This window comes from Rhipicephalus microplus, chromosome 6 (assembly GCF_043290135.1).
Source record: "Rhipicephalus microplus isolate Deutch F79 chromosome 6, USDA_Rmic, whole genome shotgun sequence".
NCBI classification, from domain to species: Eukaryota; Metazoa; Arthropoda; class Arachnida; order Ixodida; family Ixodidae; genus Rhipicephalus; species Rhipicephalus microplus.
The window spans coordinates 116,903,739-116,921,455 of NC_134705.1; the positions used below are offsets into that span (position 1 = coordinate 116,903,739).

General features: G+C 41.1%; 1 protein-coding gene across 4 annotated transcripts in view; it reads right to left on the reverse strand.

Annotated features, from left to right (window-relative positions):
• Positions 1-12,447, reverse strand: part of LOC119172361 (uncharacterized) — a 14,876-nt gene extending 2,429 nt beyond the window's left edge. The window contains exons 1-3 of one of the 4 annotated variants that reach the window (XM_075866469.1): positions 12,114-12,447; positions 6,479-6,674; positions 2,344-2,394 (exon numbers count right to left, since the gene is read on the reverse strand). In XM_075866469.1, the coding sequence (XP_075722584.1) occupies positions 6,552-6,674; positions 12,114-12,302 (312 nt within the window). In that variant the 5' untranslated portion in view covers positions 12,303-12,447 and the 3' untranslated portion in view covers positions 2,344-2,394; positions 6,479-6,551. Of the gene's footprint in view, positions 1-2,343; positions 2,395-6,474; positions 6,675-11,512; positions 11,593-12,113 lie in introns of all 4 variants that reach the window. The other 3 variants (XM_075866471.1, XM_075866470.1, XM_075866468.1) reach the window with 3 other exon arrangements.
• Between the last annotated feature and the right edge of the window lie 5,270 nt (positions 12,448-17,717).

The following is a 17,717-nucleotide window of genomic DNA, read 5'->3' on the forward strand; positions in this document are numbered from 1 at the left end:
ATGCCTTGACGGTAACATTTAATGTCCAGCAATTTAAGGGCCCCGGTCATCTACTGTCATCACTTAAATCGTTTTCAAATTGTTCTTATAAAGTGTAGCAGATGGCAGATATACAGGAATTAGGCATACTAAAATGGGCATTTCTTTCACAAATTCAGTATAGTATACACAACACTCTCCATGAAGCAATTTAAGTCGCCCAGCAACCCTTTTCGGGCATGGTCAGAAAATGCTGCCGAGGGTAGTCGAGGCACCTGAGAGCATGTGAGACAGACATAATAGGGCAACACGCAGCTTGTTATTCATAATTTATTATCAGTCACCTGAAAAACGCTGTTTCTCCTGAACAAATAAGGCTCCGAATTCAACTGACTGCGCTTCAAGTGCAATGTGTACAACCGAAACCGGAGGCTGCCACATGCCCCTGCACCTGTTCGTGATTACACTGAAAAGAAGCCCCATGTTTGAAGAAAAAAAAGGGGGGGGGGGAATAAAAATAAAAGAGCTCAAGTTTAGAACGCACGTTGATAAAAAGGCATAGCTTCTTGTCCCCCAGTCATCCCCTCCCGCGTGGCTTTGAGTGAGCTCACTCGAACGAAAGGTAAAAGAAAGTACGTAAAGCATGTGACGAATTCCTGTAGCTCCGCTAGTACTTCGCAGATTGCAAAATTTTTTCCAACAGTCGATTTGGGATGAATAAGTTTCTCTAATGAAGACATTTGATGATTACTTGGAAAGGCTTTTCAGGGCTTCTTCATTACAAGGCAATGCGAACATGTGCCTGTAACATGAAGGTAGGAACTCTTCAACCTGATATGGTTTTGTTATGGCACAACGTAGTCATCACAATTCCAGCTTCCAGTTTTAAATTTAGTCGACCTGTTCCAAAACTTTACCCACTGTACAAACCACACCTTTAAATCAGTAAACTATTCAAAAATGAAGAAAATGCAATTATTATGTGAGCAAATACAGTACATGGATATAAAAAAGATAAGTGCAAGCAGCAGGAGTGTAAATGGCATGCATGAGGAATGTCGTGGAACTGGTAGAGATTAGTATTAATGCATCAACAGCAAACAAAACAAAAATTTTCAAAAAAAAAGCACAGCTGCCTACTTTGTTGTTTATGAGGGCCAGAACTGTAAGCGGCAGTCCCATCACTGGGTGCTGCCCCTCGAAAAGCAAAAAAAATTTATAATTAAGTCAGCTATAAAATAAGGTGATTCCACACAAGCATGCAACCACAGCTGACACAAATGAGCACTTAAACAGCATTAAAAAAGAAGCGCCCAAGCACAGCCCCTAATGAGCCCTTTGCAGCTACACGAGCTATCAATAGCTGTTTCTCTGAAGCATGCATGCTCCTGCACCCTCCTCTGAAAGAAGGCACCGCGCAATAGCCAGCATGCTTCACACCAAATGCTGGTGCAAAAGCCCCCCGAAAAAATGAGAACTCAGGACACAATGTCATGTGGAAGCCGCTACAGTGCTATGAGAAAAGCATGCAAGAAACTTATTCATTTCAAGCCTTTGCCTTTATTTTGCTATGCATGGATGAGTCATGTCAATATTCCTCGAACCAGGGTGCAAATGGCAACTATTGGCACCCTTGTTCAAGAATTATAGCAATTGAGAATCGATATTAGCAGTTACCTCTTTTGGATTCAATCTCACTTAACTCTACAAAACAAAACGCTGGTTAAAGCAAATGTGAGTGCTCCCAAGAGTGAAGGGTTTTTGTGTTGTTAGTGACTAATGACGAAGTCTGGTGAGTCAACTTACGAGTCCATTAAAATATGATTATCTTTTTCACCTATAGTTTCAGTGCTCCATAAAAGCAATATATTGCATAATAGGTGCTCCAGCTGGCACCTTGCAGTGTCTCGTGGCAGTGTAGCGGCCTCCCTCCACATGGATTTGCGCCTTGAGCTCTCAATTTTCACAGCTCACACATATCTCAATGCACAAGCATTTGTGCACCGACTCAATATTTATAGCTGAGAGGCCAGAACTACAAGTAGGGGGGGGGGGGAGTCGAGGTTCTTTGACATGCCCTCCTGTGAATTTCTTCCCGGGACATTCTCATAAAATATCTGAGGTGCCATCTCTTTGAATACAGATTACCTTACTGGGTTGCAGTCACTATATAAAGGTCTGAGATTGAAAGGTTGTAACTGGAGCACCAATTATGCAACACATTGCTGTTAAGGAGCATTGAAACCATGTGTGGAAAAGATCATCAACTGGAGCACCAATTATGCAACACATTGCTGTTAAGGAGCATTGAAATCATGTGTGGAAAAGATCATCATATTTTAACGGACTCGGAAGTCTACTCACCAGACTTGTCAGACTTGCAATGAGCAGCGAGTCTGAGTCCACTAGTAAGGCCTAAGGAAAAAATATATTTCATGAGTGAGTGTGAATGATTCGCAGATTTCTTTTTAACCTATGCAGGGTGCTGCTCAATATAAGCACGCAGAGACAGGGTAAATGCAGAAGTGGTTCAGCTGGTAAGGTAATGTGTTATAATATAGAAGAGTTCTTCGGTTGTCCAGAGAAGTGTTACATTATTAAGTAGTACCATCGATCATCTTACATCGCTGCCGAGAAAAACACTGACCAGAAAAAATTTGAAACAATGCAGTGTGATGTTTTGCATACAAAACAGCTCCTAATAGCACCTTAATAGGGCATCAGTCAGTCGGTCTATGATGAAGATTTTATAGATGATGCTGTGCAGTCACTGAGGAGGTGTTTTGAAAGAGAGTCTCGACACTGAGGAGTAACAAGTATTCACCGACTGCAGCAGGGGAGCTCCTGGTCAATACTGCAGTCTACATGGAGGGACTAGTCGGGCTGGTGATGAAATCATTGCTTGAAGGATTGAATATTCTGGAGTGCCTGAGTTTCATGCTTGCGATGAGTAATACTTGATGATTGTCTCACCATCATTGTTAGACCCATTTGAGTTGTCAAGTGATTTAACTAGCCATTCATTTAGAATAAAATATTGCAATGGCAATTATATGGACACTTTCAACAGCTGCTACCATTGAACATAAGGGCGCAGTTATGAGTGCTGGTGCGTGCTATTTGGATAAATATCACTACACGACTTGTTTACGTGGTGTGCTCTCAGCACTTTCTATTCGTTGAGACTACCGACAGCACAAAAACCCACTCACTCTCCGTAGCACTGACATTGACTTTAACCAGTGTTTCGTTTTGTGAAATGGAATCTCAAGAGTTAAATGCTAACCTTTGTATAGCATTCCCATTTGCTCCTATTTCCTTCATTGCTTCGTGCTTGTAACAAAACTCTGAGCTAAGACTTTATCTTTGGACCCCAACCAGCATTTGCTGGCGTGCTAAAACAGGGGTACAACAGCCGAAATAGCATTTGGAGCAATTTTTGGAGCAGCAAAATGTTACTTTTGGAGCACTAAATTCCAAGTTCGGAGCTGGTTATGGAAAAAAAGAACATGCATTTTTATCATGACATAGCGAATTTGGAGCACTATAAAAAAAGGTGGCTTACATTTAGAGAAAAAACATGTATAAACAGTTCAACATAACCTAAATTATGTAGTGTGAGCATACTATTTACTACTATTTCAATGAAGGTAGTATTTTGAACCACCTCGCTAAGGAACCAATGATAAAGTCTATATTAGCGTTTACTGAACCTGTTAAATCAATTGACAAACTCTGAGAATTTCAATATCAATCTGCCGATATTGTGAGCTTGAAATTTGGAAGATTCGTAAAAACGAGAAGTAGAGGTGGTGAAAAAAAAAATTGGCGCACAATTTAGTTTATTTCTGTAGAGAAGCATAAATGTCACACACTGCTTCAAATGATTGACAGTAGCTTATTTATACGTCAGTAATTATACTGGTACTCAGAATTTAATGGTGTACAAACGCATGAGTAACTGAGCAAGATGTGAAGTGTCCCAGTATCGCGAACAGCCCCTTGTAAATCTCAACACGCTTTTTCGCAGGCACCGGTCTAGTGCGGCAAAGGTGACTCAAGCAGCTTTAGAACGAAAGTCAACAAATTTTCTTACCGCTCACCACCCCCCTCCCACCCACCCTTTTCAGCATGGGGCTATGTGCCGCTTCGGCTACCTTGCAAGACGAGTTTGACCAGATAAAGTAACAACGGCGCACCCCCGTTGCCCCGGCGACGGTACTAGATATCTATGGCCAAGACCGTGGCAAGGACACAGCTTCCAGCCAAAATTTGTTATTTGCCACTGCTAAAGTAATCAACACCGGCATTTACAGCACGTCGAAGCCTTATTAAGCCATATCCGCGTTTCTGGCAAGAGAACTTACATTTTCCGCGAAGGGTTGGTGCAACACATTTTTGTTTTAAAGTTCTGCCATCCCGCCGATACGTATCTGTTGTGGTCAGCGGACCGATAGACATGCAGTGTTGTTACTTTATCAGGTCGATCACGTCTCACGAGCATAGGGTGGGTGGCTAGATTATTTTAGGTATATTCTAGGCAGTTTACTTCGGGTTTGCACGCTTTTAGTGATGGTGCAAAGCTGCAGGTGGCCGACATGGCCTGCATTGCTCACCGCAATTAGTACACCTGAAAAAAAATTGAGGCTTGCTGGGCATTTTGGCGCAGCGTGGTGCAATTTTAACAATTTCACGGGTTTGGCCCAGCTCGGTGCAACAATCAGGAATTGTATCAAATTGGCGCGATTGGCACAGCTGCTGCACCCCTGCTAAAAGGGCCTGATGTTAAACTGTTCAAGCTTTAGCAGTGCATTTTGGGGGATGTTAAGTCAGCCATTGGAGTCTACCTGGTCACTGCCTCCAATTAAGGGGTAGCGACAATAACTTTTCTGCTCTATGTATCTACTTTGCCATTATTGAATATGACAGCTCTGCAGGTGTATGTAAACACTGCCTTACTTCAGAGCACTGTGTTGATTAGAGAAGACCGGCAAGTCCCAGACTTCCACAAATTTTTTACCCTATTGTAATCATTTTTGAGCATGTAATGATAGCAACCAGAAGTTTATACTAATTTGTTCAGAGCCTTGCGTTCTATTGACCGAACCAAAGTATGGTTTACTTTATTTAAAAAATTGCATTTTTTTGCTCCTGTACATGATTTTGGACATTTTGCACACTTTCTTTAAGATCAAATGAAAGTTATTCTAAAGGATCAAGTTCAGTTCAGTACACCACCATGTGTTGCTTGAGTACGTGCACAAACAATCAGCATGACATCTTTTGCCATTTTAAAATTATCATACTGACATAACAAAAAATGCCATTTCGAGAAGATGGAGTTCTACATATGCAATAAAATTGCACATTTTTTTTTTCTGTGCTGACTTATTTTTTTTACTGTGCCACCTTATCTATTTCACTGTGTCTGACTTCGGTAAATGCTTAAAAAACACTAGTTGGACAGCCTTTTCTTTTTGCTAAAAAATGCTAACTTCATGCTTTTCGTCAATTTAGAAAGAAAATAAGCTACAAATATACCATATATAAAAGGGCCATTTGCTTTCAGGTCGCTTTTTTCAGTTGATTAAAAAAAGATACGCAGGATGAGGACAATACTGTAATATATCAAGCAAGCGCCCCAACATAAGCAAGTTCCATCCTCTCTCTTTCAAGATATTTAAAACATGTACGAACAACTGAGCAAGCACTCCCCCCCCCCCCCCGCGCCTTTTTGCCATTTCTGTAGTTTCCTTCACTTTCTTTATTTAGAAGCGCAACGAGGTTGCAGAATCATAGTGAATTCATGCATATTTATTAAAGTGTATCAGTTTCGTTGGAAGCACATGCGACTTTTTCACCATAATCTTGATTTTTTGATGCAAGACAGAGCAAGAACCCCCCCCCCCCTCCAATTCTCGTCACATTCACCATAGTGGGAGCACTCGCTCAGGATTGCACGGTACACGAAAATTGTAGAAAAAGAATCTGCTTTCATGTCTAGTAAACAATGAAAAAGTACTTTCTTCTAACGTTTGCTTACCCTGCTCCCTTCATACACAAAATTAATAACATAACCCTTACAAATATTATTTAGTTCTGTAGCAAGGAAATATGCTGCCCACTGATATTTTGAACTGCTCTTCTGTCAAATTTATGAACAGAATTCAGAACTTATCTGAACACCTGTATACTATACAATGTGCATATTTCTTGCTCTTACTTGCTTTGTACATAAGTTCGATTTATTGTCCTCACATTTTTGTGTATTCAAGTTCAAGCCATTCCTGCATTGGCCCGAGAAGGGGCCTGCAATATTGTAAAATAAAATAAAAGTAAGCTACTTCGAAATTCACATAAACTTGGTTCCCTACACTGACAGACACACGTAGTTTCAACCCTGTTCAAGAAGCATGAAGTTGGCAGACTTGTCACTTATTCTGCCCATTGAAAACATCAGTGCTATTGAAAGCTAAATTTCTTAACAGTACACACTTGCCTGACAGCTTCTTCTTGAAGCATGTGAAGCCCTGTCAAGGTGAGGCATCATTGGGAAGGACTGTGGTAGCGGCTCAGAAGTTGTAATACTGGTTGTGATGCAGCAATGGCTGAAGTGAAATATAGGTCGTGGTGGTGGTAGCAGCAGCTGCAGTGTTTCTGCCGAAGGTGCCTGACCTGGAGGATATCATTGAAACCTAAGGGGTGACAGATAATAGGCATTAGAAATCATGAAAAAGAATGTTCACTACATTATAGAAATTTGCAACTTAGAGTAATGGACAGCTGAGCTTATTGGTAGAGATTTATGTTGGACTTCTGTGAACATAATAAGCGAGAAGCGTAGCATGTAAAGGGTGTGTCGTGGGTAGTACCTACATTCACAACATAGCTCAGGGGCTAAATAGAGTGATAAACAGATACAACATAAATGCATTATGGCCACCAATAGACTAGGTACTAGGCGAGATATAATGTCATGCTGAAAAACATCGAGAGGGGACAAGAAGCTGGACTCACATTTGTTTCGTAAACACACCAAAAATTTTGTTGATTACCATACAGGCGTAAAGTAACATGTTCCTTTTAGCTTCGGCCATACCTACATAGGGAAGATGGGTCAGTGTTAACTATAGATGAATGAAAAAGAAGAGAGCGCGAACTACAGGCTCACCGAAAATTCTATCTTTAAATTGTCGAAGGTGTGTTGAAAGCACAGGCCGACCAAAAAAAAAGAGTGAAGCTCACTCAATCGCAAAATGTATTTGCACATATAGCTCATTCAGATTCTCATTTATGGCCCAATCCGAGTTTGAGTGACTCGGCTTGTGAGGGAGTTTGCCGACCTATGGCTGAGAGGGGTTCTGAAGTCTGCCATTCCTTTCCTCCGAAGCCTCTATTTGTTGCTCAATCCACTCGTTCAATTGTAAAAATTTTCTCTTTCTGGAGGAGGCTCAATCAAACAAGCTTCTAATTGCCAGAGCCATCCTACAGGGCTCTTTTTCTTTCTTGAATCGCTGCCTTCTGCGACTTTTTTTTTTTTTGGAGGGGTGGGGTGGGGGGCCTTGGGAGTGTATATAAAACCCAAAATATTACCACTCAGTAGAGACGCTCTAAATGCCATAAAATCCAGAGTAAGCACTCCTGACAGAGCAAGCACCTCCCTACTTTCTTGCTAAATAGAGGTGCTAAATAAGTAGCCTCTTCTCCTCTACCACCATCTTCACTGTTTTCATTTGCCGAGTGAATGCGAAATAAAGCCCTGTATGCATGGGCATTCAAGAAAGTGCTTAAGTAGACGCACAGATGTGCATTTTTTATTCTCAGTGATTCTTCCACTTCCACGTTAAATATTGACCGATGACTGAGCAAGAGCCTACTCTTCAAACCTTGTCGAATTATCATTCACTCTCCAGGAGCACTTGCTGAGAATTTTTCGATAAACACAACATACTACAAAGTCTGTACTTTCCAGTTACATGTACCTCAAGACTAGAGTTGCAGTAACTACCTTACTAAGTCATATATTACTTCATAGGTAGCCATGAATATTCACTTGAATATCATACTGTCTGCTGTGTTGCTGACCGCAACAACTGCATGTGCTCCTTAATTTATAACTATTCAATAATTGCACATCATATTTGCAGACTGATGTTTATACAGTGATTTACCAACATGAATTTATGCAAATCATTACAAAATTAACTGCTTCATGAACGTAACAAACATATAGTCAGCATGAGTATAACTTGAGAAGCTTGCTTTGGCATGTTGACACTCCGGAGATACATTTCAGCTCATAAAATACAATGCCTATATTTTTCAAAGTCAAACTGGCCTCCGAATAAAAAGCAATTAAAATTTCATGATGCAACGCATATGTGTTGTACGATTTCTTTAGTGTGCCTGTCTATCTTATGAGGTCACAGCTTTCAGTTCTTGACGCAAAACCCATGTAAGCATGCCTCGGATAAGTGTGAAATGTGTGCTAGAATTCAATTTCAGGGTGCTGAGCAGTGCAGTGCAGCTGAAATTCATCGAATATTGAGCAACGTGTACAGCACCACTTTCAATACATGACAGCAAGGCACTGCAATAGTGTAGAAAATTAGAAGCATGATGTACAATATTTACAATGCAAACTGACTGGGAATGAAGCAAGTGTAAAACTATGATTTTGTTGACTGAACGGATCAGATAATTCGGTAAAATCATGGGGTCAGAATTTTTGGGCTGAGTAATTCATTTCCCAAAATATTGCAGTCAGCTCAATACAGCACAGCTGGTATACCATGGTTGGACACAGAGTGAGACTCTAGTGCTGCAAACTGCGTGCAGTCAGTTCCTAAAATGCTGACTGGTCATGAAAACAAAATGATAAACGGGTGCCATTTTGACATTTCTCTGGCACTACCATGATGTACTCCAGAACTAAAGGTGCAATACAAACAGAAGCATTCCGATAAGCGCAAAGAAATTCAAGTGAACCTTCTCCAAGAAGAAGTGCATGGCTGCTGTGTTTGGGGAGATAAATGGTGGTGTTTCCTTGATAAAATAGGTGAGGCTTAAACCCACAAAGACTCATGAGATTTGCCATCTGCATCGGCTCCTAGTTAAAGATATTCGTGACACGCTGTTTCGCTGGCCACGCTTTTGGAGACGTAGACAGGGCTTTTCTTTCAATTGTGTTGAAATTTAGTCATTTGCACAATCATAGTCAGCTGTGCAGCTGTCGAAAATAGCGCCAAACGGGAAAAAATGTTCAGATTCCCTTGGAACAAAGATAGAAAGTTGAAGGAAATTTTGTGGAGAGACATGACGAGTGGTATATGTCTAGCGTAAGGTGAGTAATATTTATCGACAATCCTGCATGGATGGTTTCGTTTGACACATTCGGTATTTATGTACAGGCGCTCCAAGCAAAGATCCATGGCAGGTTGACTACGTGCCATCAAAATATTGGCACGTCGAAAGAGAATCTAAGGCGCCAAGACTGAAGTACAAAAGTCGTTTGGATGTGTAGTTTTCATCAGCACAACCACAATCACTATCTACACAGCTACGACAAGCATACGGCATTTGTTTTAAAATGCATGGCCGCTATGCAACGTGCAGCCAGCTCTGAGCTTGATACAGAAAACAGCAAGACAGAGCAGCCAACAGCCGCACGATATCATGCCAGGGGTGACACCGTGGAATGCACGGCACCAATTGCAGTGATGTATACACAATTAGTAGTGGTTAAGAAGGTGACGACTTCGTACCAGTTGGAAAAAATGATGTGTCAGTAATGCTATGTAGACAAGAAAGGGCGCTCCACTATTCTATATATAGAACAGGTATACAATGTGTTGCTAGTGATTTCAACTGTTCCTCCAAGCATTCATTACGTAGTAAATTTATTCATACCTGATCTGGTACACATGCGAGCAGGACAGGTAACAAGGCTTAACAAACACGGTGCCTGACTGTGAGGTGAGCATCGCCTATACCAGCTTGTTCACAAAAACGATGCAATGCCGAAACGCCTAAGAAGCTCGACTTTACTAAATAAAAGTCGATGTCATTCATGAACATTTTACCAGGCCGTCACCGCTGAACACGTAGTTTTAGTAACATATGATACTCATTGCATATGATGAACGTTGATACAAGATACTATATATCCAACAATCTGAGACAGCGACAGAGTGTTTCAATTGCAAATGCAAAAACAGCTGAGCGCCCTCACTGAGGCAAACACGCAAAAATAAGCACATTAGTCGGTGATGTGCATTATTATGCAAGTGTAAAATTAGTTGAAAGACGTGACAACCAAGGCCACGCCACTTAAAAGAAAACACATAATTGTGATAGCACATACAGTCGGTTGTTTGCCACTTCAAATGAAAATATTATTTGGCAATCACAGCACATGCTTCTCTTTTGTGGTCAGTCGTAGGTGCGGCCATGCTATTGTGTGCTAGAAATTTGCAGCATATGCGTCGGGATACCATGAAGAAAGCGAGTGACACGGATAAACGCCAATACTCAAGGAGTGATGCAGCACGCAGAGAGCCATTGAAATGGTAGCTGGTGCAGATGGCATGAATCCCATGAGCCTTTGCAAGTTTATGCCTCACTTATTCATGGGACATGGCATGACCCTCACTGCAGTATTGTAGGTCTAACTCTCAAATGTCTACAGAGCGCAATTAAGAATAAGCAAAGAGAGACATAAGACACTGTCTTTTTTTTTTTTTCATGACAACAAGGGGCCACAGAGGAAGCAGCGGGAAGTTCAGTCGCCCAACACCATACAGACTCAACTTAGCTATCTCTGATTGCCATATTTTTGCTAACATAAAATGCTGGCTAGGAGGCCTGTGCTTTCACCCGGTCCTGTTCTTCGCTCTGCTGCTTGATGCAGACTCGCTTACTGAACTTCTAGGCGGAGAGTAAAGGAAGTTGCAAGGCAGACAGTTCTGATGAAGCCCTTGATCAACATTTGTTGTGCTGAATACTAAATCACTGAGACTCTTACATTACTAAGTCAAAAGTGTGGTTGCTAACTATTAGTGCTGTTCTTTTTCTTTGTAAGAATCATCCCGGCAAAACTGACGTATTTACGTGTGGTGCCAGTATTGTTACTAATTATTTCTGTACCATTCTCCTTTCTTGTAATTCCACTGCAGCTTGGGCTATGCTAGGCTGAGGTATTGTGAATAAATAAATTAATGAGTTGGTGCTACACACTGTCAAATGTCTGAATCAAAATGGCAAATATGTACAGATGTAGCTGGTATATGTACCTAAACAATTCAAATTAAGCAGTCTTCATTTTCGCTCTGGTTACTACTTCACGACCGAACAGAAGTTGAAAAAAAAAAAATTGCAACGTAGAATGAGTGACCCTTGCCTAGCCAATTAGCACAAATGTACATGAATGAGCGACTATTGTATAGACGTGCGGCTTGTGAAAGCAACCAGGACATTGGAAGTTAGCATTTTGTATATGTTGTTAAAATAAGTTTTACTATTAAACCACATTTACCTTCCAAGTTCTGACGTTCTTTTCACAGTCACTCTGGTAGAAAAGATTGTGTTGCACGGCGAGTCGTTTTTTTTCTCCATCTGCACGAGGTCAGTAAAAATAGTTTAATCAGAGAACACATAAAGTTGGAGAGCAGGCTACTATAAATAACCACACAAATGAAAACGTAGAATGTGTGACTATTACATGCGAACAATAAATAAATGCAATGTAGTGCAGGTTTGCCATCAGGAATAGCGACGTCGACTTGTTCATATATTAATAACTCTACCAGTGTCACACCGGACATTTCCAGCCCCATCAGGGCCGACCCGAATGCGGTTTTTGATCGCGATCAACAGTGCCAGCTACAACTTAGGTCACTGTGCAGCCGCACATAATACATTTTGATCCAGATCGGTCATGATTGCGATCGAAAGATCCCATGGGACACGAGCGCGCGGTATCAGGTGCAGCATGCCAACATACACAACACACGGATAAAATGTGCCACATAAAAAAATAAAACACACACGCACTCAAACATGTTTTCGTTGTGCCCTCCATTGTTCGCCTAAACGCACGCCAGCGAAAACGTCATGGAAAATAAAATGACACTCACCTCAAAGAAGGTGGACATCCCTGTAATAGCAGCTCTTCTTGATGTCCTTACCCGGCTCACTTTGCCGATAATGGCCTTTTTTGCCATATCGGCAACGCTCAGCGATATGAAGCACTTCTCGAGGTTGTCCACAACGGCGCGGTAACCGTCTCCGCAAATGACGAACGTGACTTTTGGTGCACCCCGCATTTCAAATGACTTCTCACGGTTTTACTGAACCACATCTGTTTCACACCTGCCGCACAGTTCGAAGAGGCATAGAGGCTGCACACAGGAAACGTTTAAATCCGGTAGCACAAGACAAGCAACAAATTCCTTCGCACAACCTGCAAGCGCCATATTGACGACGAATGACTCCGAAATGGGCTTGTCTTGGCCGCTTGTCGTTAACCGACTCTCCCGCAGTTACAATGAAAAAAAAAAAAAACTCGAAGCTGGCGAGAAAGAGAAAACTCATTGACACAATTTCAAATTCATAAACTCACGTTTTTTTGCACGCATAAAAAAGCATGTAGTAAGTTTGATTGGTCTCAATAGATTTTTTTTTTCACGCTACCAAAAATTTGTATTTTGGCTTCGGTAGTGCGGCTCTCAGGTGGTGTTGACTTATAGCTCGTAAACATCCGGTCGCGCAAAAATGCAAATGGCAGTTAAGCATTCTGCGATGACCCGTTGATTCTCATCGACGCAGTAACAAACTGGACCTACCTACAGCGGAGAGCATGTGGAAAAAAAAAAAAGCTTTTTTGAACTTCACTAAGGTTCCCAGCTGATTATTGTTCAGCAGCATGCCGTGACGGCATACGTTAACTGGCGTACATAAGCATACATAATCGCCAAAAGAACGCGACCAGTACACCCAACTTCGAGGAGACCAACAGAAAAAAAACATATAAAAAATAAAATTCGTTCATGTTAATCTAGATTAACGACGAAAGCATAAAGCGCAGATCTGCGAGATGTTGACTATTTTTTGTTCAATACACAGAGTAATGGTAGAGATATTCTCGTCTGGGCCCTGTAATTAGTGTGTGGTGTTGTTTAGAATTTTTTCACGAACCGTAAGTGTTACATAGATGAGTATTCAGCTGACCTTACTGTATCTGTAAGCATTAATATATTCTTTATCTTGTATATGCATATGCCAGAATTCAGCGTAATAGTGTAAAAACAGCTGAGCTGTGGAGAATTATCTTTGGCTAAGTTGTAAATTATGCGTAAAGCTCTGTTTTGAATAAGGTGGAGCTTCTTTAAAGTGCTGCTAGTAGGAAGAACAATTAAAACGTGAGACAGCTTAACGCACGAGACTGGCCTGCCCATCCCTCAGCAACTTTTATGCTAACCAAACTTCTAGAATTTTACATGGCTAGCACATTTTTTATGTTTCTAGAGCTGCAAGTCACTGATTCCTGTCATAGCACATGCTCTACCCCGTGGCAAAAAAGTGATCCCTCTCGTATTAGCCACGACAATTTCTAGTGAACTTTTTTCAGTCACACTCCTTTTTTACTAACCGAAAATTCTACGAAGATTACGATATTACTTAACGCACATTCAACGCGCAGCTTCTTGTTGAAGCAATGCTAACTGCAGCCACATGCACTCCGCAGTTGTAGAAACATAACATTAATTCGCTACATGTTGCCACTAAAACTGCCAGTGCTCAAGCTTCACGCACACCACTATGTGCATTCAAGGAGCCGCGAACTAAGCGGAACGCCTACAGCCACTTTAGGACAATCGAAGCCTGCCACACTGCATGCGCACAAACTTCATTCATAAGGAACGAAAGCGAGGAGTGGGGAGACAGCCTGTGTGACTGAGGAAGCAAACGAGGCTGCAGTCGCTCTTGATATCTACAGACTCCGCGCTTACTCTCTCGTCTTCGATCTATCGGTTACCCCTCCAACGCAGACAGCGAAGCCGCATGACCGAGGAGCACACGCCTTGAGATCAGCTCTCTCACACAACTGTATTATCGGTGCCATAAGTGCATGGTCATCGGCAGGATTCTCTCTTGAGGGGTGAAAATGGCTGGTGTAGGGCGAAAGCACTGCCATAGCTTGGGTGGGTGCAAGTGCTAGTGAGGCTTGAGGGGGACAACTACCCTAATTTTTTCCCCTTACTGACACCCATGCATAAGTGTGCAAAACAAAATGAGTAATATATACTAACAGTCTTGTTAATAATAAGTTAAACAAGAAACAAACCAGTATGCTTCTCTATGTGACTCCTAGCTGGCTAGGATCCAGTGTTTCTCATGAGTGCTAATCAATATTAACATGCTGATGTCAAAGTGACGCATAAGAATTCACAAGTTATAAGACTCAATTGCCATCATATTACGGAAATTCAAGCTTGACACAAAGTATTTCTTGGTTTTGTTTTATGAGTGTAATACTTCCTTAAAGTAAATAAAAAGGGCTAACACTGGACACTTCTCTTCAATTCTTTGAAGAATGAATTCTCTCTGCAGTTACACTACACCAATGTTTTCTTTAAACCATGCTTGCATGGCACTGCAAGATTACGTCCCTCAATAAAATTAGAGAGATGTCTTCAAATGACGTTTTCTAGGTCTTTAAAGAAAACTCAAAACAGGCAAGCAGAAAATGCGCAAGTTTGTGTCACACAATTACTCAGATAACATATTTCAAACAATGCAAATTCGTGCACCACATCATTCGAACTGAAGAGCTAATGGTCAAAATACTCATGTCATGCAAACAAAAGTGGCTCAAGTCGTTGTTTTGAGCTTCCATGCATTGCTTTGAATGGTTTATGAGTGTGTTTGGTGGCACAAGCTTTCTTCATCCTGATACTTGGCTGGGCTATCACAGAGAAGGCGCACAATAGCATATGATTCTCCACGCTATGTTTTGTGCACTTCCATCTGAACCATTGAAAATGGCTTGTTGCACGCTTACGTGTACAGCATCATCCCCATTGGACAGCTATTTGTAACAATACTCATGTCACAGCACATGAGCATCTTGTGCACAAAGCAAAGCGTGGAGCATTATTTGCTATTGTGCACCTTCTCTGTGATAGCACGCGTCAGGAACAAGAAAGTTTGTGCCACTAAACACTCTTGTCAGCTATTTTAAGCAATGAGTGGAAGCTCAAAACAACAACTTGAGCCACTCTTCTTTGCAAGACATAAGTACCGTGACCATTAGCTGTTCAGTTGGGATGATGCGGTACATGAATCCGTACAACAAGCTGTTTTCAAGGGTTCAGATAGAAGCACACAAAACAAAGTGTGGAAAATTATTTCCTCTTGTCCACCTTCTCAGTGATAGACACAGCCAAGTATCACAGACAAGAATTCTTGTGCCACAACAACATTCTCAAGAACCATTTAAAGCAATACGTGGAAACTCAAAATGAAAAATTGAGCCTCTTTTGTTTGCAAGACATGAGTACCATTGCGAATAGCTGTCCAATGGGCATGATGCTGTACATGCAAGCATATAAGAAGACGTTTTGAAAGGTTCAGATGGAAGCGCACAAAACAAAGTGTGGAGAATTATTTCCTCTTGTCGACATTCTGAGTGATAAACACAGCCAAGTATCACAGACAAGCATTCTTGTGCCACAAAAACACTCTCATGAACCATTTCAAGCATTACCTGGAAACTCAAAATGAAAAATTGAGCCCCTTTTGTTTGCAAGACATAAGTACTATTGCGAAAAACTGTCCAATGGGCATGATGCTTTACATGCAAGCATATAACAAGACGTTTTGAAAGGTTCAGATGGAAGCGCACAAAACAAAGCGTGAAGAATTATTTCCTCTTGTCCACCTTCTGAGTGATAAACACAGCCAAGTATCACAGACAAGCATTCTTGTGCCACAAAAACACTCTCATGAACCATTTCAAGCAATACGTGGAAACTCAAAATGAAAAATTGAGCCCCTTTTGTTTGCAAGACATGAGTACCATTGCGAATAGCTGTCCAATGGGCATGATGCTGTACATGCAAGCATATAACAAGACGTTTCGAAAAGTTCAGATGGAAGTGCACAAAACAAAGCGTGGAGAATTATTCCTCTTGTCCACCTTCTGAGTGATAAACACAGCCAAGTATCACAGACAAGCATTCTTGTGCCACAAAAACACTCTCGTGAACCATTTCAAGCAATACCTGGAAACTCAAAATGAAAAATTGAGCCCCTTTTGCAAGACATGAGTACCATTGCGAATAGCTGTCCAATGGGCATGATGCTGTACATGCAAGCATATAACAAGACGTTTTAAAAGGTTCAGATAGAAGCGCACAAAACAAAGCGTGGAGAATTATTTCCCCTTGTCCACCTTCTGAGTGATAAACACTGCCAAGTATCACAGACAAGAATTCTTGTGCCACAATAACATTCTCATTAACCATTTAAAGCAATACATGGAAACTCAAAATGAAAAATTGAGCCCCTTTTGTTTGGAAGACATGAGTACCATTGCAAATAGCTGTCCAATCGGCATGATGCTGTATAGGCAAGCATACAACAAGCCGTTTTGAAAGGTTCAGATAGAAGCGCACAAAACAAAGCGTGGAGAATTATTTCCTCGTGTCCACCTTTTGAGTGATAAACACAGCCAAGTATCACAGACAAGCATTCTTGTGCCACAAAAACACTCTCATGAACCATTTAAAACAATACGTGGAAACTAAAAATGAAAAATTGAGCCCATTTTGTTTGCAAGACATGAGTACCGTTGTAAATAGCTGTCCAATCGGCATGATGCTGTACATGCAAGCATACAACAAGCCGTTTTGAAAGGTTCAGTCAAAAGCGCACAAAACAAATCGTGGAGAAATATTTGCTAATGTACACCTTCTCTGTGATAGCCCAGCCAAGTATCACGAAGAGGAAAACTTGTGCCACTAAACACTCTTGCCAACCTTTTCAAGTAATGCATGGAAGCTCAAAACAACAACTTGAGCAACTTTTGTTTGCAAGACATGAGTATCGTGACCATTAGCTGTTGAGTTGGAATGATGTGATATATGAATGCGTACAACAAGAAGTTTTCAAAGGTTCAGATGAAAGCACACGAAACAAAATCTTGAGAACTATTTGCTCCTATTTAGCTTTTGAGCAATAAACACAGCCAAGTACATTTTACAAGCAAGCAAGCTTGTGCCACCCAAACACTTATTCAACTATTTAAAGTAATGTGTTGAAAGTTAAACTGTATATTTGAATCAATTTTGTTGTAAGACAGGAGTAGCATTAGAAATACTTAGTTGGCCAGTGGTGAAGATACTTTGATGCAGACGTACAATAAGCCGTTTTCAAAGGCTCAGATGGAAGCACACCAAACGAAATTTCATAATTATTTGCTCTTATTCTGATTCTGAGGAATAAACACAGTCAAGTACCGTTCACAAGTGAGCAAGCTTGTGCGAAGCCAACCAAACTCTCAGATCGACCGTTTTGAGCAGTGCATGGAAAATTGATCTGAATATTGGATGTATTTTTCTTTCAACAATACCAGTATTGCAAAACCTTTTTAATGTGTTTGTATGTAATTATTTTGTACTTGTACAGATTTAAGACTTAATCGATATTTTTCATTGTGTGTGTTTAGACCAGAGAGC